General features: G+C 40.1%; 1 protein-coding gene and 1 long non-coding RNA gene across 3 annotated transcripts in view; one reads left to right on the top strand and one right to left on the bottom strand.

Moving 5' to 3' along the window:
• The window catches only part of LOC140631754 (uncharacterized), a 69,421-nt gene that overhangs the window by 47,751 nt on the left and 2,803 nt on the right, over positions 1–18,867 (bottom strand). Inside the window, exon 2 of the long non-coding RNA XR_012029277.1 lies at positions 1,476–1,602. This is a non-coding gene — a long non-coding RNA (uncharacterized lncRNA). The remainder of the gene's footprint in view (positions 1–1,475; positions 1,603–18,867) is intronic.
• ACTN2 (actinin alpha 2) overlaps positions 15,488–18,867 on the top strand; it is a 66,755-nt gene continuing 63,375 nt past the window's right edge. For both annotated transcript variants that reach the window (XM_072822982.1, XM_072822983.1), the window contains exon 1: positions 15,488–15,810. In XM_072822982.1, the coding sequence (XP_072679083.1) occupies positions 15,685–15,810 (126 nt within the window). In that variant the 5' untranslated portion in view covers positions 15,488–15,684. The remainder of the gene's footprint in view (positions 15,811–18,867) is intronic.

Below are 18,867 nucleotides of genomic sequence, written 5' to 3'. Positions count from 1 at the left end.
GCACAGCCCAGTGCAGTATACAAAGCTTCTCCTTGGGTTTGCACCAACTTGTGTGCCCATGGGTCCTGCCCTCCCCCCTCATATTAGACTCTCATGTTTAGGGTTCTCTGACAGGCCCCTCTATCTTTGTAAGTGCTGTTCCTTCTTTTTAAACACTAACATCAGCTTAAGTGTCTGGGAAACTCCTGCTCATTATTCACATCTCAGGTCAAACCTTGCCTCCTCTGAAAAGTATGCCTTGGCTCACCCAAGCAGACTGGAGTCCTGTCTTCCTGTACCTCTGCATGTTTCTATATATTTCCACTATAACTTTTAAATTATTGTACTGTGGCCCTTCATTTGTGTGATTCTCTCCCATTTAGTCTGTGAGCTCCTTGGAAGACAGTAATTTTCTTTCTTCTTGGTATCACCAGCACCTATCATGGGTCTTGGTGCTTAGAATATGCTCAAAAAGTATTTGCTGATTAAAGAAGTGAACTTTTTGACCTGCCTTGTCAAATTGTTGGCTAAGGTAGAGCCGATTCAGAGATAATTCTTGAAATTCCTCTCTAGTTACATTGGAGTATTCTTGAATTGGAGTGGCTCAGGGAGGTGGGTCATTCAAGAACAGAAATTGAACCTACTTTCCCCAAGCATGTGTTTGGCAAATTCTTTGGCCTTGAGTTTCCTTATGCTTTCTTGGGGAGAATCACTAGACTAAATTCTAGAATTGCCTCAGAGGATATTTGATTCCCCTGGATCAGAATCAACTAGCTAAACTGAGATAGACTGAGAGAAGACTTTGAGAGAAGTAGTATAACACAGTAGCTAAGAAATTTGAAATCAGATGGATAGATATATGAATCATAACTTCAGCATTTACCACTTGTGGGCCGATTTACTCATTGATTTTTCCAATCATTCTTTTTAATGGTATCCTTTGTGCCAGAGACTGTTCTAGATTCTGGGACTAATGAGATCTAATATTTGTGACACACTTTGCGCATGCCTAGCATATGCTGCATACATCTGCCTCCTGCATGCCCTTGACATGTAGTAGAGGTTGTTGTCACAATTCCATACTAGTTTTGACATCTAAAATCCATGCCTAAGTGACCAAATACATGTCAATATGACATTTAAGTATGGCATTTAATATGGCATTAAAGAGTTTTTAAGGGATTATTCCAGCCACCACCCAAGTTCCATCAAAATTACAAAACATGCAAAAGCCTTGGTCTACCTCTCTCACTTCCTCCTCGTTCACTTCTAGGACTGTGCTTTCCTACATCCGCCCACCTAAGTGTTCTCATTATCTAGAAGTTCAAATTATATCAGACTACCTAGAACTTAATCAAGTTCACCAAGTCTATCTTAAACATCCCCCAAATAAAATAATTGGTGCAAAAGGGTGTTTGTGAATGGTCAATCAACCCTGTGTGTTGTCCAACCTCCCAACTCCCATGAGTGTTCAGGAATACTCTCCTGGGACTAACCTGGATCAAATGGATCCTGATGGGCAAGTCTGGCAGGGACAGTCTCTTTCCTAGAGATTCCAATTTGACAAAATGGACAATAGAGAGAGTAGAGTCAGAAGGAAGGGAGGGAGTCCAAAGGCATTGCCTAAAAAAGGGAAGAGGTTGAGGCAGATTACTAAAACATGGAGTAAGTACTAAGTATTTAGCAAGTACTTATTAAGTACTAAGTATGAAGTAAGTACTAAGTAATTACTAAGTAACAGTAAGTACTAAGAGATGGAGTTACTAAGAGTCCAAGGTGTGGGGGAGCCATGGACTTGAGACTAGAACCTGGTAGACTGAGTGAGTGGGAGGGGACTGCCAGGAATGCCTGAGATAGGGCAATGCTTTCTGGGCTATAATGCAAAGGTAATCTGCAGAAACAGCATCTATATCCTAAATGAAGAGTCTATCCATCTAATTGGTCCTCCAGTTAGTGGAGTATTTGGGACACATTTTTGAGCAGATGGACTTCCAATATTCCTTGCCGTTTGAAGTTTCAGGAGGACACAAATCCTTCCCCTCTCTACCCTTCACTCATATATGCAAAGACTGATGGTCAAAAGGTTAAATAAACATTATTGAGACTGCTCTTCCTTTAGAAAGAATGATCTGCATGAAGGATATAGAAAGATATGCAAGATACAGTGTTAAAGTCTTAAAAAAAGAAATTGTATACTAGTTCATATAATTTAATCCTATCTTAAGTTTTTTTTTTTAAGTACTCATGTGAATATGCATACAAAACTCTGAAAGGATCCACAAGAATCTGTCAACACCAACTGTCTATAGGGTTAGGGAAAAGCATTACATTTATAAATGTACATTTATAAAAAAACAAACAGACTGAAAGACCCCGAAGCCCTGTTGAATAGCTGCATCTGCACACCACCCACCTGTCCTTTTTCACTTTCTTGAGGAACTCTGAACCTTGGAAAACTCAAGAAAATGGTAAATATCATCAATAGAAAAAGAGGATGTGGGTTGGTACACGAACAAATGTTGAAAATGCCAAGGTTTCCTGTAGTCTTAAGTCTGTTCCTAACAATAAGTAACAATAATTGGATTAGATTTTATCTCTTGCAATTTTACCCATACTGCTTTCTGGTTCGGTGAAAAAGACCTAGGCGTCTTAACTGATGCAATTTCAATAGAAACCAACTGTAGGCGGACAAAATATCAAATGGAAAGTTAAGGGGGATTAATGGATGTGATGTTCTGTTCTTGGTGATGTATTGTTCTCTGAGCTGGTGAGATCACAGCTGGAAAAATAAAAGCTATCATTTATTATAAATGTAACATGTCCTTATTGTAAAAAAACAAATAGTACAAAACTGTAAGAAATAAATAGTTGAAGTGCCAGCAACTTCATCCCCTACCTGTTCCCCATGGTTGGCTGATATGAACAGTTTGGAGTGTTTTCTTCTAACTGCAAAACATTTTATAGACACATGTCATTTTCTTCCACAAAAGAAATTATTTTTAAAAATTGCTTTTAGTTTCTAAATCACAGACATAAAAATTTAGATAAGTTCCTTAATCAGCCTCCTACACATGGACCTTGTCTACATCTTTAGGGTAGATCAACAAAAACACAATTTCTGGGCCGAAGTGTAGATTTACAATTTTTGATGAATGGTAACAAATCCTTTACAAAAAGATTGCATGGAATTCTCACTTTAGGAATCAATACACACATAGACACACACATGCAGGAGTATGTTCAGAAAAAAATTAAAAATATAATATGACATAGCTGTTGAATGCGTGAGTTTTGTAATAATCCACTCAATATTTGAGCTGTATGATCTTGGATGTGTTACACAATCTTTTCAAATCTTGCTGCCTTCATTCATAAAGTGGAAATCATAGCTCTTCCCCACTGGGTGGATGCGCAGGTCTAAATGAGATAGTTCATGTAACAAGATTGCCACAGTGTTTATCATATAAAGAGCCCTTAATAGATACTGTTAATCTGGAAAAATCTGGAAAATAAGTATCATGAGATAATGGAAACAAACTTTCTGAAGTCTTAAAATATTTGAAAGTGGATCCTATGGAATCAGATGTCTTCTCTGAAGCTCCAGAAGACAGATGAGGCTACTAATTGGTAGAGGCTACATCACTTTTTCCAAAAATGAGCTGAGTTCTGGGCCCCATAGATTATTCAGTTTGGTAGGCCTTATTTCAGGAAAAAGAACACAACACTATGAACTTAAAATTTGGTACAGTCTTCAAAAGGGTCATATAAGCAAAGATCTCTGAAAGTTAAGATTCTACCTCTGAATGAGTCATATTTGAGGTAGTACATCCTCTAGGCCTAGAAAATGGTCCTTCAGGTCATTCCAGCCATCCCTCAGGTCTAGAAATAATGCAAGTAAGCAAGTTAAAAAACTTTTTTTATTTTTATTTTTTGGTGTTCTTCAATTGATTCCTATAGTGAATAGAAGTTGGACTAGCTAACATCTAATAGATCTGAAATTCCTCAGTTTCTATGAATCTAAAAGTTACTAACATATCAAAATGGCCTCAGTATATGTATTCAGGAAAAGAATGAACACGTAATTCACAATGTTAGTTATTATCTTATACAATCAATATAACATCAATTTAAGGAGCGCCTAGATGGCTCAGTCGGTTGAGTGTCTGACTTGGTTTTGGCTCAGGTCATGATCTCAGAATCCTGGGATCGAGCCTTACATAGGGCTCCATGCTCAATGGGGAGTCTACTTGAGATTCTCTTTGCCTAGTAGTGGTTAACAACAGTCCTGGGTTCAACTTCTGGTTTTATCAACTATTAGTCATACCATCTTAAGCAAATCACTTAATTTCTGTAAGCCACAGCTTTCTCCTGTGTGAATGGGGATGGCTATATTTACATCAGACATAAGGTTTTTGTGATGTAATGTGTGTGTTCCTGGCACAAAGCAATTAAAAGTGTTGACTATATTTTTTAGTTGTTTTTTTTTGGGGGGGGGGGAATATCAGGTGTAATTGGTATTCCAAACTGTAAGATTTCTAGAAGTATATAATCCAGTAAGATTATGTATAATTATTTATGATTCAAGGCAGTATTTGTTAGTTACATATCTAAAGGTTATTTAAGAATGCAGAGGTGAGTCACTTTGGGCTGCAATTAGCAGGGGTTGTTTTAGAAGAGAAGGCATTTTTTTTTTTTTTACTTTTAAAAGATTTTATTTATTTAAGAAAGAGTATGAGCAGGGATCCCTAGGTGGCGCAGCGGTTTGGCGCCTGCCTTTGGCCCAGGGCGCGATCCTGGAAACCCGGGATCGAATACCACGTCGGGCTCCCGGTGCATGGAGCCTGCTTCTCCCTCTGCCTGTGTCTCTGCCTCTCTCTCTCTCTGTGAGACTATCATAAATAAATAAAAATTAAAAAAAAAGAAAGAGTATGAGCAGGAGTTGGGGGCAGATTTTCTGTTGAGTGGGGAGCCCGACGTGGGGCTCGATCTCAGGATCTCTGCCCAAGATCATGACCTGAGCTCAAGTCGAATGCTTAACTGACTCAGCTACCCAGGTGCCTCTAAAGAAAAACCTTTGTTAGATGGGCCTCCAAACACAGGCAGAATTTTAAAATAAAAACTTGTGAGATATTGAAAGAACTACCATCAGCAGATGCTAAACCAGTATAGATTGTGAGGCAACAGAGAAATAAACAGTTAATTTTTAAAACACTTTTATTGAGATATATGGCATCAGATAAACTACACATATTTAGAATGTACAATTTGATACATTTTGCCGTATGTGTACCCGCATGACACCATCATTGCAATCTAGGTGATGATGTCGAACACCCAGATAGTTTTCTTGTGCCGCTTGGTAACCCTCCATTCCCAGCCTAGCCTGCATTTTCTAGAACTTTATATAAATGGGCAGAACCTCTTTTATAGGCTCTTTTATGTCTGCTTTTTTTATATTCAGCATAATTATTTTGAGAGAGTTCTTTTCTTTTTATTGCTAAATAGTATTCTATTTATGAATTTACCACAACTGTTTATCCATTCTCCCATGGATGCACATTTGGGCTATTTCCAGTTTTTGGTTACTGCAAATAAAGCTGCTATGAACATTTGTGTCCAAGTGTTGATATGGACACACGCTTTCTTTTCTCTTGAATAGAACACCTTGAGTGGAATTGCTGAGTCGTATGTAGGCATATGTTTAACTTTTTAAGAAGCTGACAAACTTTTCCAAGCCGTTGTGACATTTGACATTTCCACTGACAGTGCATGAGAATTTGAATTCCTCCATATCCCTGCCAACATTTGATGTGTTCAGATTTCTTGATTTTAGATAATTTTATAAGTATCTCATCATTGTTTTAATTTGCATCTAATGGCCACTGATGTTGAGCATCATTCCACACACTCAGTTGCCATTAGTTACTCTATTCTATTTGATGAATTACCTGTTCACAGCTTTGTCTATCTTTTCACCAAATTGATCATTTCCTTACTGTTGCACAGAGTTTTAAATATACTATTTGATATAAGTTTGTGGTTAGATATGTGATTTGCAAATGATTTTACTATTTTTCCACAATACTGAGTTCAATTTGCCAATAATTGTTGAGGAGTTTTGCATCTGTGTTAATCAGGAAAATTGGTCTGTAATTTTCTTTCTTTTTTTTTAAGATTTTATTTATTTATTCATGAGAGACCTAGAGAGAGAGACAGATACATAGGCAGAAGGAGAAGCAGGCTCCTTGGGACTCGATCCCAAGACCCCGGGATCACAACCTGAGCCACAGGCAGATGCTCAACCACTGAGACACCCAGGTGCCTCTATAATTTTTTTCTTATTTTTTTTCCTTTTTTTTTTGCCTGGATTTGGTACTCAGGTAATGCTGGCTTCATAAAATGAATTGGGAAATGTTCCTTCCTCTTCTGTTTTCTGGAAGAGACTGTAGGATTGGAGTTATTTCTTCTTTAAATTTTGTTAGAATTTTTTAATGACGCCAGCTGGGCCTGGAGATTTCTGAATACATTTTATTTTTGCACATTGATCTTGTATCCTGCAACACTGATTAATTCACTTATTAGTCTAGAAGCTTTTCTGAAAAACTCACTGAATATCCTACATAGATGATCATTGGGAATAAATGGTTTTACTTCTTTTCTTCCAAACTGGATGACTTTTTTGTTTCTTGACTGATTGCCTTGGCTAGAATGACCAGTACAGCGTTGAATAAAACCTGTGGTAGTAGACATAATGTTTTCTTCCTGATTCATTTTTTATTTTAGCCTTCAATTTTTTAACAGTAAGTATGATGTTAGCTATAGTTGTTTTGCTTTTTTGTTTTTGGTTTTAGGTGTCCTTTATTAGGTTCAGGAAGTTTCTTTATAATTCACTTTGCTAAAAGTTTTATTGGTAATGGATGCTGGATTTCGTCAAATGCCTTTTCATATCTATTGAGGTTTCTCTTTTTGAGTCAGCTAACATGGTGAATTAAATCAATCAATTTTTCAATTAAAAATAGAAATACCATACAAAGCAATTCTGCTTCTGGGTATTTATCTAAAGAAAATGAAAACACTGATTTGAAAAGACATATGCACCCCTTGTTCATTGCAGGATCATTTACAATAGTCAAGATATGAAGACAACCTAAGTGTCCATTGATAGATGAATGGTTAAAGTAGATGTGATATCTATCTATGTATCTATCTATCTATCATCTATCTATCTATCTATCTATCTATCTATCTATCTATCTATCTATCATCTATCATCTATCTATCATCATTATATATAATACAACATATGCATTCTATTACACAACTATGAAAAGGATGCAATCTTACCACTTATGACAATGCGGATGAACCTAGTGGGTATTATGCTAAGTGAAATAAATCAGAGAAGACAAATACTATATGATTTTATTCACATGTGGAATCTAAAATCAAAACAAAACAGAGACACTCATAAATATAGAAAACAAACTGTTGGTTGCCAGAATGGAAGGGGGTGGTATATGTGAAATAGGTGAAGGGAATTAAGAGGTACAAACTTCAGTTTTCTTTTTTTTTTACGTGTCATTTATTTATTTTAAAGATCTGTCTATTTGAGAGAGAGAGAGCAAGTGGGAGAAGGGGCAGGAGAGGGAGAGAGAATCCCAAGCCAACTTCCCACTGAACATGGAGCCTGATGTGGCTAGATCTCATGATCCAGAGATCATGACCTGAGCTGAAACCAAGAGTCGATGCTCAACTGATTGAGCTACCCAGGCACCCCTATTTTTTAAAAGTGGACTCCATGCCAATATGGTGCTGGAACTCATGACCCCGAGATCAAGAACCACATGCTCCACCAACTGAGCTAGCAAGGTGCCCCCAAACTTCAGTTTTAAAACAATAAGTCAACAGATATAAAGGGTAGTACAGGGAATATAGTCAATAAGACTGCAATAACCGTATATGGACACATGGTCAAATACACTTATCATGGTGATCATTTCATAATGTATATAAATGTTGCATCACAATGTCGTACTGCTGAAACTAATGTAATATAGTATGTTGACTATACTTCAAATAAATAAATAAATAAATAAATAAATAGGATAAGATTTTGAATATTTAAACTAGTCCTGAATTTCCTGGAATCAATTCCATTTGATCATCATGGATCTAAGTTGCTAAAATTTTTTTGAGAATTTTTGCATTTATTTTTATAAAAGACATTGATCTGTAGCTTTCTTGTAATGTTTTAATCTATCTATGGCATCAGACTAACATTGGTCTTATAGCACAAGTTGGAAAGTAGTTCTTTCTCTTCGACTTCCTGGTTGTGTATAGCTGGTATGATATCTTTCTTAAATGTTTGATAAAATTTACCACTGAATGCAAGTTGGCCTTAGGTAATTTTATGTGTGTTGGGGCTAGGGTGAGATGGGAGAGGTTTTAAACTACTAGTTGAGTTTATTTAATAGATATAGGGCTATTCAGAATTTTTATTCTTCTTGATCTAGCTTTGGTAATTTGCGTCATTAAAGGAATTGGTTAATTTCCTCTAAGCTGTTGAATTTATTGATATACAGTTGTTAGTAATATTCACATAGTATTCCTTTAATATCTCTAGAATCTGTAATGATGTCACCTCTTTTATTCCTAAAATAGATAATTTATGTTCTTTTTTCCCCCTATAATCGGTGTGGCTTTTAATGTATCAATTTTATTGATCTCCTTAAAGAGAGTTTTAGTGTAGACTTATTGATTCTATTAATTTTCCTCTACTAGATTTCTGTTCTGCTTATTTTCTTGATTTCTGCTTTGATCCTTATTATTTCCTTCTTTTGCTTACTTTGAGTCTACCCTCTTTTTCTTTCTCTAGTATTTTATATTGGAAGTTTGAGGTCATTAATGTAAGATCATTCTTTTCTAATTTAGGCACTTCATGCTATAAATTTTCCAGTAAGTACTATTTCAGTGACACCCCACAACATCTGATCTATTGTGTTTTCATTTTAATTCAGCTAAAAAATACTTTATAATATCTCTTTTAATTTCTCCTTTGATTTTGAGGTTACCTAGGTGTTATTGAATTTCTAAACATCTGGGGATTTTCTACATCCTTTGGCTACTTATTTCTAATTTAATTCTATTGTGATCTAAAAGCATACTTTGTAAGACTTGTATCCTTTTAACTTTATTGAGACTTGTTTTATGGCCCTAAATATGACCTACCTTGCTGCTCATGATGGTTTTCCACAATTCCCCAGTTTCATGGAGGTGATGCAAAGGGCTCATAATGGAAGCCTGCTCACACAGTGGGTTACCATTAGAAGAGAGGAACTCTAAACTTGGGGATTCATGACTTTAATAGCAAGCAGTAGCAAGAATCCTCATTGTTTAAGGGTAGACACTCCCTCATCTGTCAAGGCTGTTCATTGCAAATACAATTTTGAGCAACAGCTTAGATAAACTCCTGCCAGGATCCTGCAATTTTGGCATACCTGCAAGAATATATGGGCATCCTTAGGACCCACAGTGGATTGCCCCTCTAATGATATCACTGAAGCTCTTTCATTCTTTTTGGTTTGTTTTTTTCTGTCTGTATGTTGGACAGTTTCTATTTCTATGCTTTCAAATTCATTAATCTTTTCTTCTGCAATATCTAACCTGCACTTAATTCCATACAGTGTATTCTTCATCTAAGATATGGTAGTTTTAATCTCTAAAAGTTTCATTCCAGTCTTTAAGAAAATATCTTCCATGTTTCTATTTAACTTTTTGAATATGAAGAACACAAGTGTAATAACTGTTTTTAATGTCCTTGTCTGGTAGCTAACTTCTGTGTCATGCCTGGGTCAGTTTTGATTGATTGTTATTCTCCCTATCATGGGTTATGTTTTTCTGCCTCTTTCACATGTGGGAATCTTTGATTGCTTGCCAGATAACGTGGTTTTAACATTGCTGGGTGCTGGATGTTTTTCTATTTCTACAAATCCTCTTGATGTAGTTCAGTTTCTTGGAAACAATGAAGTCACTTAGAAACAAGTTACTTGGAAACATTTTTATCCTTTTAGATTTGGCTTTTGTGACTTTATGATTGCTTAATGATTTGCTAGGCTGGGTTAGAGCAGTGCTCATTCATTCTAAGAATAATTAATTCCACACTACAGAGGCAAAACCTTCCTAAGTACTCTGACCACTGCTCTATGAACTATGATTTTTTTGTAGTCCTGTGGTTAGCACAGACTCCCACCTGGCCCTGTGTGAATGCTATGCACTGTTTCCCCTACTCCTTTCAGATGGCTGTTTCCCTGGACTTGGGTGCTTTCCTCACAATCATGCTCTGCTCAGAACTCTCTCTGTGGCTCTCTCCACTCTGATACCCTATACTGTAAATACTAGCTGCACTTCTGCCCAGATTCTCAGTCCGCTTCATCTCCTCAACTCTGGGCATCCCTTCGACCTTACCTCAATGTTCTGGCCTACAAGCTCTCTCAAGGCTATAGATTGAGGCCATTTGACAACTCTCCTCATTTATTTCCCATCTCTGGGATTCCTATACTTCATTCTCTGAAGTCCAATGTCTTGAAAACAATGTTTCATTCATATATTTTTTTTAACTGAATCAGAAGAGGTGATACCAGTCCTCATTTACTCTATCCAGTCCAAAAGTAGAAGTCTCCTTATTAATATCTTGACTTAAGTTATTATTTCTTCAAATATTTTTTCTGTCCTTCCACTTCAGAACTCCAATTACACAGACACAGGCTGCTCAACACCCTTTTTGAACTTGGCCACAGTAACTTCTTGTAAGATACATCCACGAAGGCAAGAGAAACAAAAGCAAAAATGAACTATTGGGACTTCATCCAAGAAGATGAAGATATCTTCACTTCAAGATAAGAAGCTTTTGCACAGCAAAGGATCCAGTCAACAAAACTAAAAGACAAACTACAGAATGGGAGAAGATATTTGCAAATGACGTATCAGATAAAGGGCTAGTATCCAAGATCTATAAAGAACTTACTAAACTCAACAGCAAAGAAACAAACAATCCAATCATAAAATGGGCAAAAGACATGAACAGAAATCTCACAGAGGAAGACATAGACATGGCGAACAAGCACATGAGAAAATGCTCCTCATCACTTGCCATCAGGGAAATACAAATCAAAACCACAATGAGATACCACCTCACACCAGTGAGAATGGGGAAAAGTAACAAGGCAGGAAACCACAAATGTTGGAAAGGATGTGGAGAAAAGGGAACCCTCTTGCACTGTTGGTGGGAATGTGAACTGGTGCAGCCACTCTGGAAAACTGTGTGGAGGTTCCTCAAAGAGTTAAAAATAGACCTGCCCTACGACCCAGCAATTGCCCTGCTGGGGATTTACCCCAAAGATACAGATGCAGTGAAACGCCGGGACACCTGCACCCCGATGTTTCTAGCAGCAATGTCCACAATAGCCAAACTGTGGAAGGAGCCTCGGTGTCCATCGAAAGATGAATGGATAAAGAAGATGTGGTTTATGTATACAATGGAATATTCCTCAGCCTTTAGAAATGACAAATACCCACCATTTGCTTCGATGTGGATGGAACTGGAGGTTATTATGCTGAGTGAAATAAGTCAATCGGAGAAGGACAAACATTATATGTTCTCATTCATTTGGGGAATATAAAAAATAGTGGAAGGGAATAAAGGGGAAAGGAGAAAAAATGAGTGGGAAATATCAGAAAGGGAGACAGAACATGAGAGACTCCTAACTCTGGGAAGTAAACACAGAGTGGTGGAAAGGGAGATGGGCAGGGGGTGGGGGTGACTGGGTGATGGTCACTGAGTGGGGCACTTGATGGGATGACCACTGGGTGTTATGCTATATGTTGGCAAATTGAACTCCAATTTAAAAAAATGTAAATTAATTAATTAATTAATAGGATAGATTATAAAAAAAAAAAGAAAAAGATACAAGGCTGCTTAAAGTTTTCCCACATGCCACTGATTCTGTGCTTATTTTTAAAAACTCTTTTCCTCTCTGAGTTTCATATTGGATTATTTCTATTGCTATGTTTTCAAGTTCATTCATCTTATCTTATAATTAATGTTTGCCCCATAATTAAACAGGTTCAGCATATTTTTATTTTTTAATTTTTTCCATTTGGTGTTTTTTAAACTTAGATATTGTAATTTTCATCTCCATTCAATTTAGGTGTTTTTTTTTTAAATCTTCCATATCTCTAGAACATGTTAAAATTTTCCTCTAGCTTCTTGAACATATAAATATATGGAATTCAGAGATAATTACTGGTAAAGCTCTTTTCCACTCTGTCATTTTTTACTGTTCTCATTAGGGATCTTTCCTGATTCTTTGCACATCTGCTAATATTTGATAGGTGCCAGAAATTGCAAATTTTACTTTGGTTTATAAGTATTTTTTTTAAGATTTTTTATTTATTTATTCATGAGAGACACAGAGAGAGAGAGAGAGAGGCAGAGACACAGGCAGAGGGAGAAGCAGGCTCCATGCAGGGAGCCCGACACGGGACTCGATCCCGGGACCCCAGGATCACACCCCGGGCTGAAGGTGGCGCTAAACCGCTGAGCCACCGGGGCTGCCCTTACTTTGGTTTAAAGGTTGAATGTTTTTGTATTCCTATGGACATTTTTAAAAAAAGATTTGTTTGTTTGAGAGAGAGAGAAAGACAGAGGGAGGCAGGAAGGGTAGAGGGAGAGGTAGAGAGAGAATCCCGAGTAGATACCTGGCTGAGCATGAATCCAGATGTGGGGCTTGACCTCATCACCCAGAGATCATGACATGAGCCAAAATGAAGAGTTGGACACTTAACTGACTGAACCACCCAGGCACCCCTCCTATAGACCTTTTAAAAAAGATTTTATTTATTTATTTATGAGAGATACAGAGAGAGGCAGAGACATAGGCAGAAGGAGAAGTAGGCTCCCTGTGGGGAGCCCAATGTGAGACTCGATCCCTGGACCACCGGATTACTACTTGAGCCAAAGGTAGATGCTCAACTACTGAGCCTCCCAGGTGCCCCTCCTATAGCAGACATTTTTGAGCTTTGTTCTGGGACATAGTTCAGTGACTTGGAAACAATTTGATCCTTTTGGGTCTTTTTTTTTTTTTTTTTTTGAGCTTTTTCAGGCAGGTCCAATAAATGATATAATTGATATAATTTAGTTTGGGGTAATATCCCCCTGCTCTGAATACCCCATCTGGTGCTCTGTGAATTATGAAGTTTTTCACTCTGGCTAATGGAAACAGGAATTATTCCAGGCCCTTTAGGAGTTCCAAGGACTATTCCTTCTAGTTCTTTTGGGTGCTTCCTGTCCTCAGATATTTTTCTCCCATGCACTCACTGATCAGACTAAAGGGGCAGTCTCCGAAAATCTCCAGCATTTGTCTTTGCAGTTCTCTCCTCTTCTGTAATTTGCCTTGCAAATTCTAGCTGCCTTGGTTTCTCTGAACGAGTTTTGGGAGACCACTGAGCTATGCCCAGGTTTGCCTTTATTGATTGCATCTTAGAAACTTTCTCCATGCAATAAAGGGGGCAATCATAGTGCTCATATTTCTTTCTTTCCTCCATCATCCTTCTTTGATTGATAACCAATGTCTTGAAAATTTTTATTTCATATATATTTGTTTGGCAGATTTGGGGTATTTCAGGAAGGAAGATAAATCTAGTTCCTTTTATTCCACCTCATCGGCAACCTGAAGTCCCTACGGTTTATTTTCAAGACTAAGATTAACCGTTTTTATAATTGTTGATACAATTTCTAATGGTTAAAATCTCATGATAAACTTTTTTTCTTTAAAGATTTTATTTATTTATTCATGAGAGAGAGAGAGAGAGAGAGAGGCAGAGACATAGGTGGAGGGAGAAACAGGCTCCCTGCGGGGGGGCCTGATGTGGGACTTGATCCCAGGACCCCAGAATCACAGCCTGAGCTAAAGGCAGACACTCAACCACTGAGCAACCCAGGTGCCCCAGTGATAAATTTTTTCGAAGAGTGTGATTTTAATACAAAATATAAACTTAAAATTTTAAATTAAGTCCAGGCAAATTAGCTCAGTCACTGTTTCCAAGAATGCTTATTTTTTCGACAGATGTTTGAGCACCTACTATGTAGTAGACTTTCTTCTAGTTGCTGGGAATTATAGCTACGAACAAGACAAAATCCCTGCTCTCATGGAGTTCGTGTTTTGGCGAGTATGTTTTTCAACATGTTAATTCAACGTATATGCTAATTTGTCAGTCTTTTTTCAAAAAGCTCAAAACAATAAAACTAAGTGATATACACATTCTAAGGAACAATGATAAATCCAGGTATAGTTTCAGCCTGAAACATGTTAACAAATTGAAAGCTCTTGAACCACAGATAGTTGTGTAGCACCAATGGGCAACTTTCATTCAATTTGGACTTAAATTTCAGAAGGCAGGTGCCTTGCCTCTAGATCCTTAGTGCCTCAGAAAGTCTGGATTACAGTGGGTACGTAATAAATATGTGATGAAAAAATTTCAACCTACTTGTCTCAAAGGACCTCGACTTCCGGGCATAACTGACAGGGAGTAGCTAACCAGAACCACAGGGATGAAAATGCTTCTGTGCAATGTATCACCGTGAGATGGAAGTGTAACCTGAAGCTGGCTGCTTGTCCTCCATTGTCAGTTCTTTTAAATTTATGACTGGCAGGTGAGAGCTGACACTTCCCGCCTTTGGTTTGCTTCCTGACATTTTATTTTATTTTAAAGATTTTATTTATTTATTCGAGAGAGAGAGAGAGAGAGAGAGAGAGAGAGGCAGACACAGGCAGAGGGAGAAACAGGCTCCATGCAGGGAGCCCGACGTGGGACTCGATCCCGGGACCCCAGGATCACGCCCTGGGCTGAAGGCAGGCGCTAAACTGCTGAGCCACCCAGGGATCCCCGCTTCCTGACATTTTAAAATAGTTGATCCGAGCTCTTGCCTTGATTTCCCCAGGTGAGGGAGGGGAGAAGGGATCCTGTAACTTCTAAACTTGACTTTTCAGGGGTGTAGGTGCATGACATTTATGGAAATATGTGGAAAACGTGAAGATGCAAATGGTATATGGAAATGGTAATGGATATGGGTGCGCTGGAGGTGGTCGGGGATCCAGGCCCAGGGCGTCCTCTCCCGGCTCTCCCCGGGCCGGTGTACACCCATCCCCCCACCTCCCCAGTTACCGGACCGAGGCGCCAGCAGGCCAATCCCACCGCGAGCCAGAAGGGTAAGTGGGAGGCGTGGGCTGGTGCAAGCAGGCTCAGCTCGCGACCAAGGAGGTTTGCTGCAGCGGCACGAGCGGGGACCCCCGCGCCCCGCGCCCCGGCCGGGGCCCTCCAGCTCGCCCGCGGGCCCGCGGAGCCCGGAGCGGCGGGGGCGGGGCGGGGCGGGGCGGGGCGGGGCGGGGCGGGCCGGGCCACGTGACGGGCGGCGCGGGTATTAAGCGGCGCGGCGGGCGGGCGCGGGAGCTGGTGCTTCGCCGCGAGCCAGCGTCTAGGCGAGCCGCCTCGAGAGCAGCCGCGGAAGGTCGCCCCGCGCCGCCGCCCGCGCCCCGCCGCCCGCGCCCCGCCGCCCGCGCCCCGCCGGCCCGTCCGTCCGTCCGTCGGTCCGCCCGTCCGTCCGTCCGAGCCCCGCGCGCCCCGCCGCGACCCCGGCCCCCGAGCGCCATGAACCAGATAGAGCCCGGCGTGCAGTACAACTACGTGTACGACGATGACGAGTACATGATCCAGGAGGAGGAGTGGGACCGCGACCTGCTGCTCGACCCGGCCTGGGAGAAGCAACAGAGGAAGGTCAGGCTCGGCCCGCGTGTCCGTGTGTCCGGGTCCCGCGGGGGTCGCGCTGCCCCGCGCGCGCTGGCGCCCCGGGGCCCCTCAGCTCGGGGCGCGTGCGGGGCCGAGACCACGACGGGCGTCCTGCGCCCTCGTACCTGACCTGAGAGCCCCGAGGGGCGCCGCGCCCCCCGCCGCGCCCCCCGCCGTGCCCCCCGCCGTGCTGGCGCTCCAGCCCGCCTTAGGCCGCATCCCCGCGAGTCTGCGCTGGGCCCTGAGCCCCTGAGGCCGTGACCTTGGCCGCAGCAGCCGTCCTTGGGTACTTGGCTCGCTCGTTCGCCCCGTCCTGTCTCTCCTCGAATGAAAGAGGTCGGGTGAACCCCAGTGTCCTTCGAACTCCCTCAGGATTGCCCAGAGAGCCATTCCAAGTCACTGCTTGAATGTTCTGGGCTCCTAAGGGAGGGATGCTGCGTGAACTCAGACATTCACTCATAAAGTAATAACTGTTTCACACTCTACTTATGGTTCATTGAGGTAAGCACACAGGGACCAGGGAGTCAGCCAGCTCCGAAAGCGCCCTGCCCTTCTTGGTTGGCGCCCTCCGGGAGCCCAACGGAATATTCCGCTATTTCAAGGTTTCTTCTTGGGCCCCTTGGCTAGAACAAGTAGGCAGTGCTCACCAGGAGGCTAAATCCCACCTCCTGTTTGACTGGGCACAGAGCCTGGCAGAGTCAGGCATGCCAGCACAGACAACTTTATGACAGTGTCATGACAAAAGCAAAGTGCCTTACACTCCCCCCCCCCCCATTTATAGGGGGTGCACAGTAGATTTTCCATCTAAGGACCTGCTTTTAAGTGAATGACCTGTTGACCATATGTGTACATGGAGAGTGCTCTGTGTAGCTGCCACTGTGAGTGAGTGTGGGCCGTATTGCATGCTGAATTAGTGTATGATGGTCGGGAACTCACACATCCCATACTTTTGTCCCAATGAACAGTATTAGCTGGAAGGATCTCTCCCTATTTGGATAATTATCAAATAACTGAGCATTATTTTTATATCAAGATCTCTCTTTGGTAAAATACCATTTACTATTACTATCTAATTTGGTGACATTTTGCTCTCCACCTTAGTTTGCTAAAACTTCCACCTTCCCCACCTTGGAAACAAGAGAATGGAAGTGATAAATAGGAATTGAGTCTATAAAGGAAAATAAAATTTCAAACCTTCTACAGTTTTTTTAAATGACATTGTAAGGAAAACACATGGCCTGAGAATTATTAATATGTCATCTGGACTAGCTGACACATTATCAGCAAGAAGTTAAAAAGTAACTTTAATTTTTAGCATGAGTATTTCTCTTTAAAAGATTTTCCCACAGTTTTGATTAATACATTTTTCATGTTGGTTGTTAAACTCCTAAATCTTTGTTTTAAAGGTTGCCTCTTTTTTCTTACAAGAAACAATAAAAAAAGCCAAGAAATTGGATGGGTAATCTCCATCCAATTTTTAGGAGTCCATCATTTTTAGAAGTATAAGTCTGATCACAGTGGTTTCTTTTGGTGTTTTGTTTTGTTTTTTGTTTTGTTTGTTTTACAGTATGAGAGCAGGATAGAGCTGATGTCAATTTCCAAAAGCCACATTGATCTATATCTCCCGTCATATTTTATTTTTTATTGTATTAACAATATTTTTGGATAGAATGGTATTGTAGGTATTGTAAATTTTTAGGTTGGGGATTCCTGTGTGAATATATTATTGTAATTGTACAGCACTTGACATATATTATTGAAAAAATGGATATACTTTCCAATCTCCATTCAAAAGAATACTACAAAGTTTAAAGTGAGAATTCATTTTTTTCCCCTTAAGGTAGATTGAGTGTTGTAGTTGCTGGGGGGGGGGGGGAGTGGTGGGGAGGGAACCCACTGCCCTTGGACACAAATCTGAACAGAGCTAGAAGGTACTCTACTTCTGCTTTTGATATAGAACCTACTCAGGTGAATAAAATAATATTGAACGATGAGCTCAGTGTAGCTAGAGCAGTGGTCTCTATTTATGTCCTATGAGACAAACTGTTGGAACAGGACAAGGCTAAAATACCATTGTTTCTATTGTGGGCTACCTTCTCCACACTCCATTTCAGTGATATGCTGGGTATGAGATCTGTCAACAGATGCTGGTAACACATGATGACGTCTGTAGCATTATAATGGATGCAGTGCCTAATTATATCCACAGTTCAGAGAGTCTCCTGGGCCCTGGTAATCCTTACTCTCGGGTGTGGAATTCCTTGCTACAGAAGGACTTAGAGAAAGTATAGTGCTTTTCTTTTGATGATGATGATTTTTTTTTTTTTTTTTAGTTTTGGTAAAATAGGTAGAACATGAAATTTACCGTCTTAACCATTTTTAAGTGTGCAGTTCATTAGGGTTAAGTACATTCACACTGCTGCATTATGCAACCAATCTCCTGAACTCTTTTCATTTTGTAAAACTAAACTCTGTATTCCCATTAAATGGTAACTTTACATTCTCTCCTCTCCCGAGCCTCTGGCAACCACCATGCTACTTTCTAGAAAGTCTCCATGAATTTGACTCCTCTAAGGCCTCATATAAGTGGAATCCTACAGTATTTGTCCTTTTATGTCTGGCTCATTTCACTTGACATAATGTTTTCAAGGTCCATTCACGTTATAGCATGGGTCAGAATTTCCTTCTGTTCTAAGGCTGAATGATATTCCGCTGGATGTATATACCACATTTTGTTTATCTGTTTATCCACAGATGAACACACGTGGGCTGCTTTTTGTCTATTGTGAATAACATTGGTGTAAATATCTTTTCATGACCCTGCTTTTCAGGTTGTTTTGTTTTGTTTTGTTTTGTTTTGTTTTCTTTATACTCAGAAATGAAATTTCTGGATCATGCGGTAATTCCATTTTCAATTTTTTAAGGAAGCTCAGTGCTCTTTTCCAAAAGGAGGCAATTCAGAAGACACTGAATTTAGCCTCAGTATGTACAGGCATTTCCAAGTGCTGCCCTTCTCTTTCAGGGGTGTTTAGTAGCCAGGGGTGG

This window comes from Canis lupus, chromosome 4 (genome assembly GCF_048164855.1).
Source record: "Canis lupus baileyi chromosome 4, mCanLup2.hap1, whole genome shotgun sequence".
In the NCBI taxonomy this organism is placed as follows: Eukaryota; Metazoa; Chordata; class Mammalia; order Carnivora; family Canidae; genus Canis; species Canis lupus.
This window is presented reverse-complemented; position numbering and strand designations above follow the sequence as displayed.